This window comes from Zeus faber (genome assembly GCF_960531495.2).
Source record: "Zeus faber genome assembly, chromosome: 1".
Taxonomy (NCBI): domain Eukaryota; kingdom Metazoa; phylum Chordata; class Actinopteri; order Zeiformes; family Zeidae; genus Zeus; species Zeus faber.
In genome coordinates this window covers 40,512,351-40,529,872 of record NC_137193.1, presented here as the reverse complement: position 1 = coordinate 40,529,872, position 17,522 = coordinate 40,512,351, and the positions used below count along the sequence as shown (strand labels likewise).

General features: G+C 43.8%; 2 protein-coding genes across 3 annotated transcripts in view; both read left to right on the top strand.

Annotated features, from left to right (window-relative positions):
- The window catches only part of LOC307232893 (uncharacterized protein C1orf21 homolog), a 39,256-nt gene extending 31,461 nt beyond the window's left edge, over nucleotides 1-7,795 (top strand). Inside the window, exons 3-6 of one of the 2 annotated variants that reach the window (XM_080004099.1) lie at nucleotides 2,632-2,717; nucleotides 3,889-3,959; nucleotides 4,596-4,656; nucleotides 6,409-7,795. In XM_080004099.1, coding sequence (XP_079860225.1) covers nucleotides 2,632-2,717; nucleotides 3,889-3,959; nucleotides 4,596-4,656; nucleotides 6,409-6,750 — 560 coding nt within the window. In that variant the 3' untranslated portion in view covers nucleotides 6,751-7,795. Of the gene's footprint in view, nucleotides 1-2,631; nucleotides 2,718-3,888; nucleotides 3,960-4,595; nucleotides 4,657-6,016 lie in introns of both variants that reach the window. The other variant, XM_080004100.1, reaches the window with a different exon arrangement.
- Nucleotides 7,796-16,576: 8,781 nt separating this feature from the next.
- colgalt2b (collagen beta(1-O)galactosyltransferase 2b) overlaps nucleotides 16,577-17,522 on the top strand; it is a 39,006-nt gene continuing 38,060 nt past the window's right edge. The window contains exon 1 of the mRNA XM_080004077.1: nucleotides 16,577-16,857. Coding sequence (XP_079860203.1) covers nucleotides 16,613-16,857 — 245 coding nt within the window. The 5' untranslated portion in view covers nucleotides 16,577-16,612. The remainder of the gene's footprint in view (nucleotides 16,858-17,522) is intronic.

The window sequence follows — 17,522 nt, the reverse complement described above, 5'->3', positions numbered from 1 at the left end:
AGTTTCATTTGTTTGTGGATGAGTCAAAAAATAGAAATGTATTTGTTGAGTTTCTGGAAACGAGAGGAACAACAACATGTGTGCTTTGTGTGAAATAACAAATGCGATGATTCTTTCTCTCTCTCTCTCTCTCTCTCTCTCTCTCTCTCTCTCTCATACACACACACTCCCTGATGCACTGTGGGCACCTTCAGTTCAACGTGGCGCTCCACTCTCTAATCAGCGAGAAGGAGGAAGACGTCCACATCCCATAAATCACTGCTCCTCAAAATAGACACACACACAGACACAACCCCACTTTCATCTCCACCCGGGCGACAGAGTGACGAAACGCCCGTCACTTCACTGATGATAACTGTCCTGCCTAGCCATCGTCGCCTACGCACGCACGCACGCACGCGCGCACGCACGCGCGCTCACACACGTGCTCACATGCTCACAAACTCCCACAGTGCATGAGCGTTCTGGTTCCTGCTTAAATGGAAGTGGTGTGTAATTTACTATGTACAGTGAACATCTACGGGAACGTACACAAAAGTACACACACAATGTTCACAACTTTTCACAGAAGTTATTTATACATATCTTTATTTTTTTACTTTACTGATCAATCCCACAATTTGCTGGGATTAATCGCGATTAATCACATTTTTTCCCCTTAAAGGTTCCCCTACAATGACCAAATTTAGTGTCCGGGGTGAGCAAATTAATGTAGAATCATCGCCAAGAAAGTTAATTTAAAATCAAATTATATTATTAAGGAGCGCAAAAGAAGCGGTGCTGCATGAAATCCATTCATTTTCCTAAGACGTTATTTTCTAAATAATGTCTTAATTGAAAATAAATCGTTATCTTAATATTTATGTCTCCTGTCAAGGAGCTCATTGTCCTCGCAAGCTGCTCCAACGTCGTTCAAATAAACCTCTTGGACTGATTTAGGATCTGTTTTCATGTGTATTATGTATTATTATGCATTATATTCACTGCATGATTTGGTCGGTTGAAGGACTATAGTAACCTCTGCGCTCGGATAAATGTTAATAACGTTTTACTGTTCTTCATCACAAGCTGCGTTGGGTTGAATGGTGAAAAACGTGTTATTACGACAAATTTCACATGAAGGCAAAGTAGATATGTAGAACGATAAGAAGAGGTTTGTACTGCATCGAAGCATATGGAGCATATTTCTCAGTCGCTTTCAAATGAATGGTTGAAATTTAAGTGCGAGTGGAACACGAGACGTCATGTTTCCCTCTGAAACACCCCACGCACACTCCAACCACACACTTACACAGAGCGGCTCCGTGCCCTATTAGAAGGTCTCCAAATTTACAGTTTTTCACTTGTGTGTGTGTGTGTGTGTGTGTGTGATTGTGCAGTCTGTCTGGCGTGTGTAGTGTTACAGCTGTGTGTGCGTCTCCTTGAGTGTACATGCATGTTATATTGTGTGTGTGCAGCGTGTTCAGACAGGAGCTGCTGCGCTCTGGCTTGTTTAAATTCCAAAGAAAAGAAGCAGGAAAATAGTTGATCTTTGTTTCTATCTTTCCATCCTTCCCACCCTCTCTTCTCCTTTGCGCGTTCACCATCCTCCGTTTCCTGTTTGTCTGTTTATCTCGCTCTCTAAGACTTTGATCCCGGAACGAATGGAACTCGTGTATTTTCTGTTGTTTCCGCTCGCTTCTGTCTCGAGTCCTTTTCTGCTTTCTGTTCAGGACTCAAAAGAGGAGCTTTGGAATTTGGGGTCTTTAATTTCACAGCGAGGGAATATTAATCCATCTCCGTGGGGTTTTGGATGCTGATCCGTTGGGCAGAGAACCTGGACAGCGCTGGAAACACAAAGCAATCTTCCGTGATTTCCAATTCACATATCTTTGACCACCAAGCCCCAGCACAAGCCTTTTTGTGATGGGATTAAATAGACAGTTGTTATCCCATCATCCTTGTCATGCTTACCTGCTCTGTTTGGTTTGACACAACTTCATTAGAGAGAGAGAGAGAGAGGGAGAGAGGGAGAGAGGCGTCAGGGATATTTAACATCAAAACAAACAATAGCTGCTCTGCCCTGCAGCTCAATGTCTCACCTCGTTGTTTGACAGAGAATAAATTGTTTTGTGATGATATTTATCCATTAAATACACTTCAATGGTATTTAAAGAGCCCCCCCCCCCCCCATTCATTTTCAATTTTCGTCCTTGTCAGTCCCTTTCAAAAGAGTTGTTAAAAATAGAAAACTAAAATACATCTTTGCCTGTGCTGTTGTCTGCAGAACATTACTGTGTTACTGGTGCATTATTTTAGTGGAACCAGTTATCTTTGTCATAGAACCTCCAAGATGTTCAACTTGTCTGGGGTGTTTTCACTCTATGATATAATTACTGAGCAGAGCTTAAGTCGACCATGGGTCTTGTTTCGTTTAGTGTCAGTTTCGGGATGTTTGTAAGTACATTTTGCGGCGTAAGTACATTTTGGACATCATTATCGTTGTCAGCATAAGTATTTTGATTTAGTTTTATTTACTTTCCTGTCCGAAGTTCTGTGGGGAAAAATTGGTGGAAGCGAGTAGGAGGAAGCTCGCATTTGTCCACGCCTCCTTTAATTATCTCACTCTCTCTCTCGCTCCCCCCCTTACAGATGAGTACAAGATGAAGGGAGTGGAGGAGGTGAAGTACATGAGGGGAGAGGAGGAGCGGGTGAACGCTCGCAATCAGGAGAACCTGGTGAGAGACCAGCGGGACCCTTCATCAGTCCCAGGAAAACTGGACACACACACACACACACACACACACACACACACACACACACACACACAGGTGCTTCAAGTTGACAGGGGCTGCATGTGGTCAGGGCTGGTATGGGATGTTACTTTGCTTTATTCTATTTACAGAATATTGTGATTTCTGTAGGGTCCAAAAAATATGTTGTTTTCCACCCAAACATTTTGTTTATTTATGAGCTACTCATCAGAATAATTTCCTTTATTCCTTCAGGTACTACTAGGAATTTGTTCTGGTGAAGTTTGGTGCGTTACTACAGACTATTAGCATTTTAAAAAAAAAACTAAAAAAAAGTCAGAAAATATTTTGGAAAAAAAAATAGAAATTTTGAAATAGACAAACAATTCAAAACAGAAATGGTCAGATATATAAAAATATACAGAATATACAAATGTTACGCATTTGCTGGTAATTTAGTCATTAGAAAATACCATGACGTTGACTGACATCGTATTGAATCCCTGGAGAAGATAACTTTGAAGTATTTGACAGCCGTCCTCATTGAAAGGAAAACTCTACATTTGTTTTACCCAAAGCCTGTTTTTCCTGACCATCGGGAGTAAACCAGAGTGATTTGGTGTCAGAATCTTTTTTTAATTGATCGAGTCTTGAGAGAATTTTCATCTCCCATAATGCCATGCTGTAGAATTCATCTTGCTGGCTTCTTCATAGGAAAACAACCACCTGCTGTGTGTGGGTATGTCCTCGGTCATGTCTCAGATGTGACCAGCGGTTAAATTGGGATTCATCAGGAGGGGAGTCCTGTCCAACGAGCTGGGACTCTAATGTTATGTGTAACACTCGACAGGTGTTTTTCTTCCTTAAAACGTTCATGTCAAGTCCGAAGAGATTCATTTCAGCATAATCCGTAGACTTCAGCTTCCAATACCGATGTTTTTGCAAATAACTTCAAATAACTATTTACGTCTGTCTGTAATTGGATAAAAAACAAAATCAAGTTTGCAGTATCGAACGATCTGGAGCTGGGTCAAGGTGTGGTTTGGACCCAAGGAGGGGGGCAGTTTACCCCCAGGGTGTTACCTCTTACCCAAACAATTGGTTTCCTCCTTTTATGAGTTTCTCAAAGTGGCCGTGGTCCTTTTCTGTCTTCCAGGAGAAGAGCGGAGTGCAGTACTCGGGGAAGCAGCACAAAGAGGTCGCTGGAGCGAATGTCAACAAGACCAAGTGAGTGTGGGAGCCACTGCAGCAGCACAGCGTCCAGCTGGCGGCGTCTGGTTTATTATTTATAAACCGTTTCATCAGCCGTCATTTCGCTATATCTGCTACTTAACAATGCAACTTGATATTTGTTCCCTGATATCTGATCGCCTGTGGCTTTTCTAATGCAGCCTAAAAGCCTGTTGTGTGTGTGTGTGTGTGTGTGTGTGTGTGTGTGTGTGTGTGTGTGTGTGTGTGTGTGTGTGTGTGTGTGTGTGTGTGTGTGTGTGTGTGTGTGTGTGTGTGTGTGTGTGTGTGTGTGTGTGTGTGTGTCAGCCATATTAGTTGCTGGTAGAGTGTGCAGCGTATTAAGACTTTGGATTAACAACTGCGTTAATGCTTCATAAATTATTATTTTAATTCATCTGCAGCCTCTCAGTCTAAGGAGATTGGTGTGTGTGTGTGTGTGTGTGTGTGTGTGTGTGTGTGTGTGTGTGTGTGTGTGTGTGTGTGTGTGTGTGTGTGTGTGTGTGTGTGTGTGTGTGTGTAATGGAAAATTTGCGGGATGTATTTGCTGCCTCCCTTCATCACCCCCGTGCATGACTTCCTCTCCCTCATTCTCACTGGTTAAGTTTTTCCTCTCTCTCTTTCTCGTTCTCTCAGTATTCACACATCAGAGAGCCAGCAGGAGTTTTTCAGAATGCTTGATGAGAAGATTGAGAAGGTAAAAAGCCGTTGGTGTTTGTGTGTGTGTGTGTGTGTGTGTGTGTGTGTGTGTGTGTGTGTGTGTGTGTGTGTGTGTGTGTGTGTGTGTGTGTGTGTGTGTGTGTGTGTGTGTGTGTGTGTGTGTGTGTGTGTGTACAGTATTTTAGCAGGCCGAGGGGGTCTGAACTTTTAAAGCAACAGCAGGTTTTTACATTGAAAGATGGCCATTGGCAAAATAATAATAATAATAAATGTTATTCGTATCGCACAATTAATACAGGGGATTCAAGAGGGATGCAACTCAAAGTGCAGAAAGTACAATAAAAAGATAGATAAAAACAGAAAACAGTGTGGTAGAAAACAAAGTGCACAAAGTTACACAAATAAAAGATAATAAGAAATAATTAAACATAGCATGTGCATCAAACAAAATGTTAAAATGAATGTGATTAAAAGATTAATAAATAAATAAATGATTAAATATATATTTAGACTTGGCCTCCGTGTATTTATATTCAAATGCTTGTGTGTGGTATTTTTATTTATCCAGCTCGTCGTTTAGCCCCTCGGTTCAAACACCCTCAGTCAGCATATTTTCAATACGGCCCCTGAGAGGCCGGAGCAGGGACACTGGCCCCTGGGAAGCAGGTTTTCAGGCCGTGCTGACGCTGACAACAGGAAGTAGCTCCTTGTCTCAGGGGAGGACATGAAACAACATGGCCGCCCGGCTCTCAGCCTCATTCACCCTTGAATCTGTGTCACAGTTAACCACATTTCAAATGAATTAATTTTAGTTTTGTAGGATTACTTAAGGCTCAGGAATTAATCAGTGATATAATGTAGAGACTTTCTGTGGGACGGGAGCATGATGAATAAAGACATAACTACACTGCAACACATAATTTGCGACTCTAAATCATTGATGATAAAAAAAGATATGACCTAAAATCTCTCTCATTGCCTCTGGAGTATTTGAGTATTTTTTTAAACTATGCTTTTAGTCTGTCATAATATCAATATATGGGGTTTTAAATAACTGACTGCCTGCAGTCAGTGGGGAGTCCTGGTCCAACTTTTTTGCTGCTTCACTTTTTCGCTACAGAGCAAAAGAACAAAACAAGCTCTTTTGCCAGAGTGACTCCAGTCTCCTGAGTCATTTAAAATACTTGTTTGCCATGACCGAATCCTGCATGACTATTTACAAATCCTATTCGATCCAGATGTGACGTTCTATCCCGGTCCCATCTCTCAATTAACTCTTCTAACAGTGGTCTGTCTTCCTCTGCTTCACTTTGTTTGTCTGTGTGTGTGTGTGTGTGTGTGTGTGTGCGTGTGCGTGTGCGTGATTACGCGTGTGTGTATGTGCATGTTGTGCACAGGGGCGGGACTATTGTTCGGAAGCGGAGGAAGATGGGACATAGCATCCAGACCCCCGGATTCAACTGCACGTTGTGTGTGTGTGTGTGTGTGTGTGTGTGTGTGTGTGTGTGTGTGTGTGTGTGTGTGTGTGTGTGTGTGTGTGTGTGTGTGTGTGTGTGTGTGTGTGTGTGTGTGTGTGTGTGTGTGTGAATAAAGAGGTAGAGAGCGACGGTGTTTTGTTGCAGGGAGGTGTTTTCTATGTAAAACTGTACCTTTCAACGAGCCCCGAACCCGGTGTACTTTTTTTCTTTGCCGAAACAAGAGAAAGTATTTAGAGTGCGTGAGGGGCAAAAAAGAATGAAAGAGCGGGAGTAAGAATGATGTTAAACAAGAGTCCCACTTTTCCTCCGAGGCTGCGGACCCTCCTCCACCCCTCCGGAACGGGCAGATAAAGGGATGGACGGACGAGTGGATGGAGAGACGGAGGGAGGACGAGGGCATTCTGATAGACGGACGGACACACATGGACAGGAAGACACTCCCTCCCTCCTTCCTTCCTTCCTGCAGGACTACGGACACCCTCCATCCGTCCATCTTTACCTCCATGCTAGTCTCTTCATCGGTCTCTCCTTCTGCATTTTCCCTGATTCACCTGATCAGAATAAAAACCCCGAAAACTATAAAATCACATCAAGTCCATCACAGGGCCGTGATGGACAGAGCATGGAGGGGTGAGCGGAAGAAAGTTGTGTAGCAGGGGAGAGGGGGGGTATAAATTCCTGATATTTTAATAAGAGAACGACGAGGGATGGAGAGGGTGATCTGGAGGAATTCCTCTTCACGGACCGTTTTTATATTCTGTTTTTTGTTGGGTTTTTTTTGTTGTTTTTTTTGTGTCCGGAAAGCCACCAAACCAGTTTTGTTTATTTTCTTGTCTTTAAAATGTCCATTGTTTTATTTTTCCTCGTTTCATTTTCGCTGTTAGTTTACCTTCTGCTGTATCTTCATCTTGGTCTTCACCACCATGTGTTTCATACAGAAGCTGCGTAGATCAGGATCTGTGTCTCAAACCTCCAATGGACAGAAGAAAAACGGAAGAAAAAAAAGACTCCAAATTGCGAGCACACACATGCACACGCACATGCACACGCGCATTCTTATACTGGTATCAAAGTGAGGACCAAGTAAATACACCTGGTGAGGACCTATGTTTCTGGTGCACTTCTAAACCAAGAAATAGTCAATTGAGAGACCAGTCCTCACAAGTAGAGTAAAACAAACCCACACACACTCCACACTCACTCAAACTCCAAACCATAGTTGTTAGGATCCCACACACACCCACCTACTCTCTCTCTTCTCCTCACACACCCACACACATTCATAAATGTGCATGTAAAGTAAATGTACTTGTCAGTTACACTCACATACCTACTCTCTTACACACACACACACACACACACACACTCTGTTCCCTGCATCGGGGAGGTGTATGTTGCTGTTTATCCATGACCCCTTCTCCGTTCCTACCAACTCAGCTGCATCGATGCTTCCTGGCACCGAAGTCATCCTCTCCCTTTGCGTGCGCACACACACACACACACACACACACACTCACACACTCACACACTCTCATGTCGGGTTGGGTCGAGGCTGAGCTGAGAGGAATGAAGGTGTGGTTGCCGAAGAGAAACAGATCTGATTGCGTATCCATTGCCATCATTACTGGATACTTCCTGTGTATTATTTTGAATATTTTGTTTGTTTTTCTATTAAAAAAATAAAAAACACTAAATCTCTTCCTGCAATTCATGTGTTTGTTATTGTGTGTGTGTGTGTGTGTGTGTGTGAGAGAGAGTTTGAGTGTGTAATAATATAGTGTTATGTGATATCAGCAGGATTTAACAATAAGTACAATAATTAATAAATTATTTATTCTTAAAGATAATCATGTTGAATTGGAGAGAGACTATATTTAGGGGGGGTTCAAAGACTTATCCTATTATTATTCCTATCCTATAGTATTATTTGTATTTGCAGTTCAAAATACTATTGCAATATCACTACTGTGGTATAACCATAAATCTACTTTTGGCCCCCTGGTGGTACAATATTATTATTGCATGCTCAGCTCAGCAGTTCTATATATTTTGGGTGTCATGCATTACGTTAATGATGTCCAAAGAAAGCCGTTTCTTCGGCTTCTGCTCAATTTTTTCATTTTACCTTTCTTTATTTTGAGATACGATTTTAACTGTATTTAAGTCCAGAAATGTAATTTTTATGAGCACTTACTTCACTATTTGAAAGTTCCCAGAAGAATCTACTCGGACAAACTTAACCTACTGGATTTCCAATTCATTCAAAACATGTTTTTTTTGTTTTTGTTTTTTCAAAACTGCCTTGCAGCTTTGTGGCCTCCTTCTTATGTAGGCGATGTATGTTTTAATGTAGGTGTGAGAATACACACCTACATTATGGAAATCATAGGCACAAGCTCTATGATGGTATCGAAACTGCAACATTCAGGGTCAATGTCTCAAACCAATGAAGCTTTCATGCAAAGACTTAATTCCTTCAGAGTGAATTTTGAACTAGTGCTGAGGGCTCTGGTGAAGGCCTTGTGTGCTCCATGTGGAAATGGAGGTTTTTCCATTGCTCAAAATGATTTTGAACGTCTGAGCCGATCGCAGCGTTATAAAGAACACATTCACCGAGCGAAGCAGCAGCTTTAATCGCTGCATCACTCGCTCATTTCATGCTCACACTCACCGTTCACCTCACGCAAACTCACTTACGGGGGCACATGAGGCTTGAATCTGCAGCTACAGGGTAAGAGGACCCCTAGGGGCTAATACTAACAGCAGGACGGCGGGAGAAATATGTGTGTGTTGAGAGAGAGAGAGAGAGAGAGAGAGTGAGTCAGGTAGAGCGAGAACGAGACGGATGTTGCCCGTTAACCTCAGACAGGAATATGGGCAAGACAATGTTCTTTCCACCATGACGTGAGGGCCAATAAAGAGCCTGTGTGTGTGTGTGTGTGTGTGTGTGTGTGTGTGTGTGTGTGTGTGTGTGTGTGTGTGTGTGTGTGTGTGTGTATGTGTGTGTGTGTGTGTGTGTGTGTGTTCATAGGGTACAGCATGTTCCTGGCTGCTGCTGGAGGAGTGTGGCAGTACTGTAACGTGAGCAGATGTACCTAGTTACTTTTTTAGAGTTTACTGAGTAGAACAAAATTTCAATATTTATACTTTGACACAAGTTATTTTCTAACAGAGTCAGTATTTTAACATCCGTCCATATTGACTCTGGACACACTTGAGGAATTCAAATCCACATTTTAAAATAGTATATCACTGCACAAAATAAAAAACCCTTCTCTTAAATGAATCAATCAACCATATCAATTCAAAAATAGTGTGTTCCTGCAAATCCAAAGGGTGGAAAAGGGTAGCTACTTGAGTAGTTTCTTCATTATAAATGACCCAAATACTCTTTACTGGAGTCACTACCGGAACTTGTCTGAGTGTTGTCTTTGCAGTGGCAAGTCAGGATTCTTCCTCTTGTATTTGGGTCCTTTGGGTACTTTGCTGCCGACTGATTGTGCGTGAGAAAAAGGGGAGAAAGTTGAGATTAAAATGTGATTTTTATGTGTGTATGTGTGTGTGTGTGTGTGTGTGTGTGTGTGTTTGGTATGAGAATGTGGGTGTTTGTGTTTAGAGTTGCAGTGTTTGGAAGGAAAGGTTCCGTGTTTTACAGCGACAAATGCATGCACGTAATGAGTGTACGTGTGCATGTGTGTGCGTTTGCGTGCGTGTGCGTGTGTGTGCGTGCATGTATTTCCTGCTGTGGAATGAGTCAGAGCGACCTCAACGCTGTGTTTCTATTCTCTCTCTTATCTGCCGGCTCCTGACAGCTTCATTTCCACTCTGCTTTCTATCAGCGCTAAACACGCTCATGTGGCTCCGATGCACTGCAGCGCCTCTTACATCAGGTCCAGGAGCAACGTCCCTTTCATTTTTCTCCCTCCTCTATCACTTCCTCCTCCCTCCTTCCATATGTATGTAAAGCGCCTCTCTGCTGGCTTAGCGTGGCGGACATGCCACTCACACAGGAGACGTGGAGGCTTTTGGAAGGTGGAGAAAGAAACATTGGCATTCACGCTGCTCCTTCACCACGAGCGACCCAGATCAAGGCACTTGCAAAGATAAGTCTCATTTCAGCCCGGAAGGTTTGGCACAGAGTTAAATCGGGCCATCGTGGTATATTTGCAGTGACAGGCACGTTTATGTAACATGATTTTCGGACAGTTTACAGCGTATGTGTATGTTCCACAAACCAACCAGACACATCAAGAGGATAAAGACATGTGACTTTAAAGCTATTCTATTGACATTTCTCACTTCCCTCCCAAAAAGGATCGTGGATCTCAATGGGACGACAAACCTGGTCAGATAAAAGTTCAATCAAATAGATGAGTAGAAGATGAGAGGTGACACAGCGTAGCGTTACGCTGCGGGATCCCGATCCGAAACTTGAATGGATCAAAAGTTTCGCTGAAAAACATGTTTAAAAAAGCCAAATCCTAAAGCCACCTCTCTGCAGGACCACATCCCTGCTCACCTCCGAGTCCTTGAAACCTGAGGTCTATGACTTCGATGAGCTTCAGCTTGCAAGAAAGTGACGCAGGAGCAGCCACTAAAGGAGAACGCGTTCATCTAAACCTTATTTGCCGAGCGATGGGAGTGATTGGCATCAGCGTCTTTCTGATTGATCCTTGAGGGAACAGCTTCCTCCAGGGCGGTCGTCACCACGTTCTTCAGCCACTGCCCCGTTGCTATTCTCTTGAGCTATTCTCTCAATAGTTTTCTTTGATTTTAAGAATCTTTATTTGTCACATCGCACTACAACAGATGCATATATATATACACACACCCGCTTTTTGGGTGGTGGCCAGTGAAATGTGGCCTCTGCACCTCTCCCATCCTGGCTTGTCCTTCCTCCCGTGGGGGGGCAGCCAGGAGCAGTGGGCAGCATTCGTCGACGCGCGGGGACCTGGTACCAGGTGTCCATCGCTGGTCAGACGATGGTGATGTGTACATGTTTTTGGTGGGGGTCCTTACTGATGGCAATCATCTTAAACAAGAATTAGCTTCAAAAATACCAATTGAAAAACGTCTCCTTTAACATCAGGAAATATGAAAAGGGGACACTTTATCGTTCTTTTCTATCGTTAAAAAGCACAAAACATCCCACTGATTGTGCCTTCAGGAGGATGAAGGTTACAGTCTCTGCTTTGTAGAGGTAAAGGACAAGAAGAGAAGTGTTTCAATGGAGATGGAAACATGTTTGCTAAACGGCAAATGCACCCATTTAGTATTTCACTGCAGTCGACGAAATTCCCATTTCGCTGAGCAAGCAGCACCATGCAGCCGGGAGCGAGGGGGGGGGTGGGCCGTGGCATCAAGAACTGTGTAAGACAATATAATATAATATTAAAGTGTGGCCTTAGCAAAGGTTCTGCCACTTTAAACAATATGCACAATTTATTATTATTCTCATAATTGCAAAGAAGAACCACAATTTTGTTTTGCTTGTGCCATACTAATATAATGATAATAACAAGACAAGCGCCCTCTAGTGGTGCATGATACACATTACACACGACAGGGCACAAAATGATATCACCCAATATTGTGTGTGTGTATGTGTGTGTGTGTGTGTGTGTGTGTGTGTGTGTGTGTGTGTGTGTGTGTGTGTGTGTGTGTGTTTAAGAAAGTGAAATAAAAATGTCTCCGTGGATAAAACAGGAGCACCATCTGCTGGTGAGTGTATTCTGCAACCGTGACAAATGCTCTGATTTATAACACAAAACGCACGCACGCACGCACGCACACACACACACACACGCACACACACACACACACACACACACACACACACACACACACACTCTCTCTCTCTCTCTCTCTCTCTCTCTCTCTCTCTCTCTCTCTGTGTAAGGGGCTTTCACCAGTGTCTGAAAGCTCCTTCCATCACTGTGAAAGTCCCGAACCACCTTCACAGAGATTCTCCAACACAAACCTAAATAGCTTAACCTAGTTGAAGAAGTGGGTCGTTTTTTACGTACCCTTAAAGTGTCCTCAGTTAAAAGTAGTTACTTATAATACCAAATACAGTATATCTACTCAAGAATAATTGAATTTCGTGTTTTTTCGAGTTTCGAGTGTTTATCATTTATTAAAAAATGTTTTTTTTAACAAATATACTCAGGTGAAAGTGAAGTGTACTGTGTCCAATGTTTTGTTTCGGCAGGGTTCATTTGTAAAGAGGACATTATGTACAAATCCGTGTTCACTCGCAGTATACTCTCATCTAATCCGTCCCAGTTTTTGGGAATAACCGACAGAAACCCGCCTGTGTTTTTTCGTTGAGGTCCGTATTAAATCTGCTTTTATGGCACTCTATCGCTGTTAGAGTCTCGGAGGCTTCCCAGGCCTTGTTAATACTATGGTTTTAACAACACCCTGAGCCTCAGGCCGGAGAGAAACACTCAGAGAGGAAAATATGAAACCGAAGGAATCAAACGAGTGAAGTGGCCGGTGCTGGATGGGTGCAATGCTAACATGTGCAAGGCTATAATGTGCAATACATATCATCTGTGTCCATATGCACTGAATATTATCCCCCTTTCCCCCTAGTCACCCATTTATCTTCTTCTTCATACCACCACGGACATACATATTTTCATACTTTATGTCTCTCAGCATGACGGGAGTTCAATTCCTTGAATGTGGAAAACTTGATTCTGAAACCGTGACAGAGCAGAGGGGACACCTCAAAGCAGGACACCCATCAGAACATGAGTGAAGTGGAGTCGGAGGCGCTTGAGCTCGGAAAAGTCTTAAGAGTTGACATAGACATGGTTGTATTCAGCATCATTTCTTGGGTGCTTTGTGACTGTTGTTGTGGATCTATTGTTCCTTTTTTTTTTTTGGTTTGTTTTTTAACCTCGTTTTTCTTCACAAAGCCAATATTTCCAACGTATTCTTCATAGATTTTCCACGTGTGAGTTATCCATATCCAATCTTCTGCGCTCGGCGATGTTGGAGCTCAACCCCGCTCTTTAGGACCGAAGCTCTTTCTGCGACCACAGTTCTAAACATCATATGCAAGGCATTCCTTGGACCATTTAATCTTGAACATTACCGACGGAAAAAAAAAAAAAAATTTTGGTCGGGCCTCTCGTCGCCAACTCGCGGTGCAAGGTCCCTTCATTGGACCGAGTTCAATCGGTACAAATGGACGTTTGTCAAAAATGTGACCACAATTACAAAGCAGATGTTTTGGTCCGACATGGATGGGAGGGAACGGGCGTCTGACTGATGGAGCCACAGGGAGAAGCCGCTGGCATTGGCTTTGTCCGGAGGTCGGCCTCTTGTTTGTCTACATGTTGCGTTGATTTGGAAACATCTCAACATCTGAATATACATTTTAGTGTGTGAGTAGAAGGGGGATCCTTCTCCTGAACAAACTAGAAGGTTTTTTTTGTTGCCCGTCTGAGGGGTTGATGTGAAATTATACCGTGAATGTGTACCTGGAAGGTCCTTTGAGGGTTTGGGAAATTGAAAAATGTATTGAGGGGCACAACAAGAGATTCACAACAAAGACACCAACTTGTGGCTCGAGACTTTCACGAACACCTCCGCTCACCTGGATCCGCCCTGTTTTAGGAAGCCCTAGAGGGCGCTACGGAGCTAGAGTCAGATTGAAGATTCTCATTCTCGTAACTACACACACACACACACACACACACACACACACACACACACTTACACACACACAGACACGCACGCGCACGCACAATGTAGAGGTTTGGTGTCTTAAGGGCTTTAACTGCTTCTTAATGGAGCTTTCCAAACCAGTTGCCAGACCTGACTCAGAGAAGAGCGTGTTATTGGGATTACAGTAAACGGAAACGCCTCAAAACATCACTCCGCAGCAGCGGTTCTCAACGTGGGGTTCGGGGACCCTTGAGGGGTCCTTTAAGAGGTTCCAGGGGGTCCCTAGTTAAACCATTTACAGATAAACATTACACTGTTATTTCGTTTACAATATGCTTTGGTCCTAGTTACATGTCTCTCCCTAACTAGAGGACACATCATATCACCCGTGAAAAACTCAGATTGGGCTTCCAGAGACCATACCTGTTCAAATGGGCTCCGTAGCCTCATGCAGTTCAAACTGAGGGTCCTCAATGTGAAAAAAAGGTTTGAGAATCACTTCTCCATAGCCTACTCCTGTGTTTCTAGACACATTTAGTTCCCCATCTCTCTCGCTTTCTCTCTCCCTTTCCCTCCCTCTCGCTCGCGCTCTCTCTCTTTCTTCGGGAGCGAGCACATCAGACACCAAAGGGAATTTCAAAACATGCTCATTACCACAGCGTATAGAAAAAAATGGAACATTACCGGGTGGCAGAGATCCTACATAAATCAACCAAAGCTCGGTAGAGACGGGCTCTGCCTGTCTGTCTGTCTAAACTGTAATTTACCCAAAGTTTATTTGGGGGTTATTGTAATCACATAGGAACCATTGTTAGTTCTACCATTACAGCATGTAGGGCAAAAGGTATGTAGCATAGTGCCCGTTGTGTTCCGTGGACTCTGTGACGTCGCGGGAGATTTTTGGTAGAGGGGGCTCTGGGTTTAACATAATTAATTTGGTGTAACCTCATGTTCATTATGGGATTGGGTTTGGTGTTATTTTGAGGAGATTTCATTTGTGGTAAACTGCTTGTTTTTGCTCTCAAGCGGCGTGGGTGTTTGTCTCGGTGGAGTTGAGACTTTCTGATTTTCCATCCTGGTTCGTGTGGTGTCATTCCGCCGTGGTGCCACGCCAGTTTGGGCTTGTGTTTTGTTGTCTTGCGTTATGATTTAGCAGTAGTGACACTCCTGGACGATTTGTTCATATCAAACAAACTTGTAAATGATTCGGGAATCTGGAGTCACTACGACCAATGAGTGAATCTTCGACTCACAAACCTGGAAATAATTACTGAGGACTAAACCGCTTTGCATAATTCATATTGAACGTGATGCAATACAAATTACACTGATTGACTCTTTGCAATCCACCAAAATTAATCATTTTGACATGCTGTAAGAGGTTATTTTTAGTACGTTTTTTTTATGACCCTCTCTTTGCATTTCTCTGCCATAATCCATCATTTTGAGAGAATTTAGCTAAAATATTTTCTGCGGTCCATGGTTCTTTAAATAAATCCAAATACATTTTCTAAATAAATAGTTTGAAAAATGTAATGATTTGTAATGGGAATTCCATTCACAACTCAAAGAGCCGAACCGACTGTTCTGACTCTTGTTCATCATTCAGGAGGTCCTCCCCCTTTCACCATGCATTACACTAACTGAACCAAATGAACCAAGACGCAGAAAATGTAACGAGTCTTTTTACTGAGTGACTCGTCAAGAACCAAATCTCCAAAAAAAATAGGCAAACCTTTCATCACTATTTGGCAGCAGGGACCTGTATGCCGGTCTGTGGCGTGAGGGTGATGTCAGCGTTCAGAGCCTCTACACGGGTGTTTGGCCGGCAGCCTCTCAGAGCGGCCGTCACCTTAAGAACATCGGAGAAAGAGAAAGAATGCAGAAGGAAAACAAGGAGAAAGACAGAGCAGTGAGACAGGCATACACGTATGTGAGACAGCTGCTGCAGACACACCGCAAGCTGCTGACAGGCTGATCCACAACGTTTGACTGACATCATCACGGTTTGGCAGAGAAATAAACAATAGGCCCCATTCATCCATGATGAGGTGGATGTTTGGTTTCTAGTTGTTCTCGCCTCCTTCTGCATCTTCCTACACACTTATTTCTTATGTCGGCAAATAAATACACACCTAATCTGTAAAAGCCACAATATATATATATATTTAAAAAAACCCTCAGCAAATGGGGTGCTGGTTGTTAAAGCTTCAATCAAACACTTACAGTAATTGTACAATAGTGCACTTCCAGGACATCACATATTGTATGTATACTTATTCAGGTATATTCACTTTGGGAGATTTTCGACTTTTACTTGATTACATTTCAAGGCAAATATCTAGACATTTTAGTCTATGCAGTAGACTTAAAAAGCAAAACAATGAATCGATCAGGGATTGGAATCATCCAACTTCTACTTTGGGATTCCTCATCAATGATTCATCAGCTCCATGTCCTTGGAAAATACACCAATACTGTTTTATTTGCAAATTATAATCAGGATCTACATGAGCATCATCTGCCGACATCAGATGGCCAACATCAGGTGACGTCATTGGCCGTTAGACAACGTCATCGGAGACCTCTGTCAGGGCTGTTGTGCTGCAAACGGAGGAAGCCAATTGGCTGCAATTGCTCCAAAACACCCGCAGCGGGCGCACTGGAGGCCTGAAAGGAGGCGCAAACCCCTTCTCCACCTCCACCCCTACCCCTCTCCCTCCCCCTCCTCCCCCCCGCCCTCTCTCCACTCCTCTCCCCTCCCACTTTCCTCCGCTCTCAGTCGCGGCGGAGCTCGGACCCGTGTCGGGCTTTACAGCGCGGTGCTCTCTGGGAATGATGCCGGCGGTCGGGGCCGTGGAAGTCGGTGTGCTGTGGGCGCTGCTGCCCGCCCTGCTGCTGCTGCCCGGCGGCGGGTCCGAGCTGGTGACCCTGGTCCAAGCTCCCGTGAAGCCCGAGTCCTCGCTGCTGAGGCCGAAGGTGATGGTGGCCCTGCTGGCGCGGAACGCGGCGCACAGCCTGCCCCACTACCTGGGCTGCATCGAGCGGCTGGACTACCCCAAGGAGCGGCTCGCCATCTGGTGAGTGACCGGGCCGACCCCCGCTGGTCCCCGCTGCTCTCTCTGACCCCCGCGGCCGATGCTTCTTTTTTCTTCAGTTTTGGAAAGACTCGCAACAATTCCGTCAATTCTCAATTCCGTGCCCTCTCCCCAAAGCGCGTCGGAATGGACCAGTCAGGGGTTCCCAAACTGGGGTCTGCGGCCCCCCAAAAATGGGGTCCAGCGTGGAGGAATTGCAGGGGGTCCCAGCAAAGTTATGTTGAATTATGTTGAGTAAATTTGTTGGTGTGTATTATACTTTATGCTATAATATACAATATATAAAATATTTGGTTGTGACATTTGCACTTTTTTCAAGGTTTATGATTAATTTAAATGTAATATCTTTGCCACTCCATGAAACAGTTTGTCAGATCATTCAGATATTTTGTTTCTTCCAGAGTCATCCAGAGTCTGCCTAGGGAGCCTTGCACAAGTTTGGGAACCCCTGGGGTGCATTTTACTAAAACATGCACAACTGCTTTTCTGCATAGTTACTACTTTATTCAGCCAACTTTCTCCAATTGACAACAGACTGACACAGCCCTACTCAAACAGTGGTTCTCAAGATGGGTCCGGGGTCCTCTGGGGGTCCTACAACACCTTCCGGGGGTCCCAGGCAAAAGTGATTAATAGTTAACCTTCAC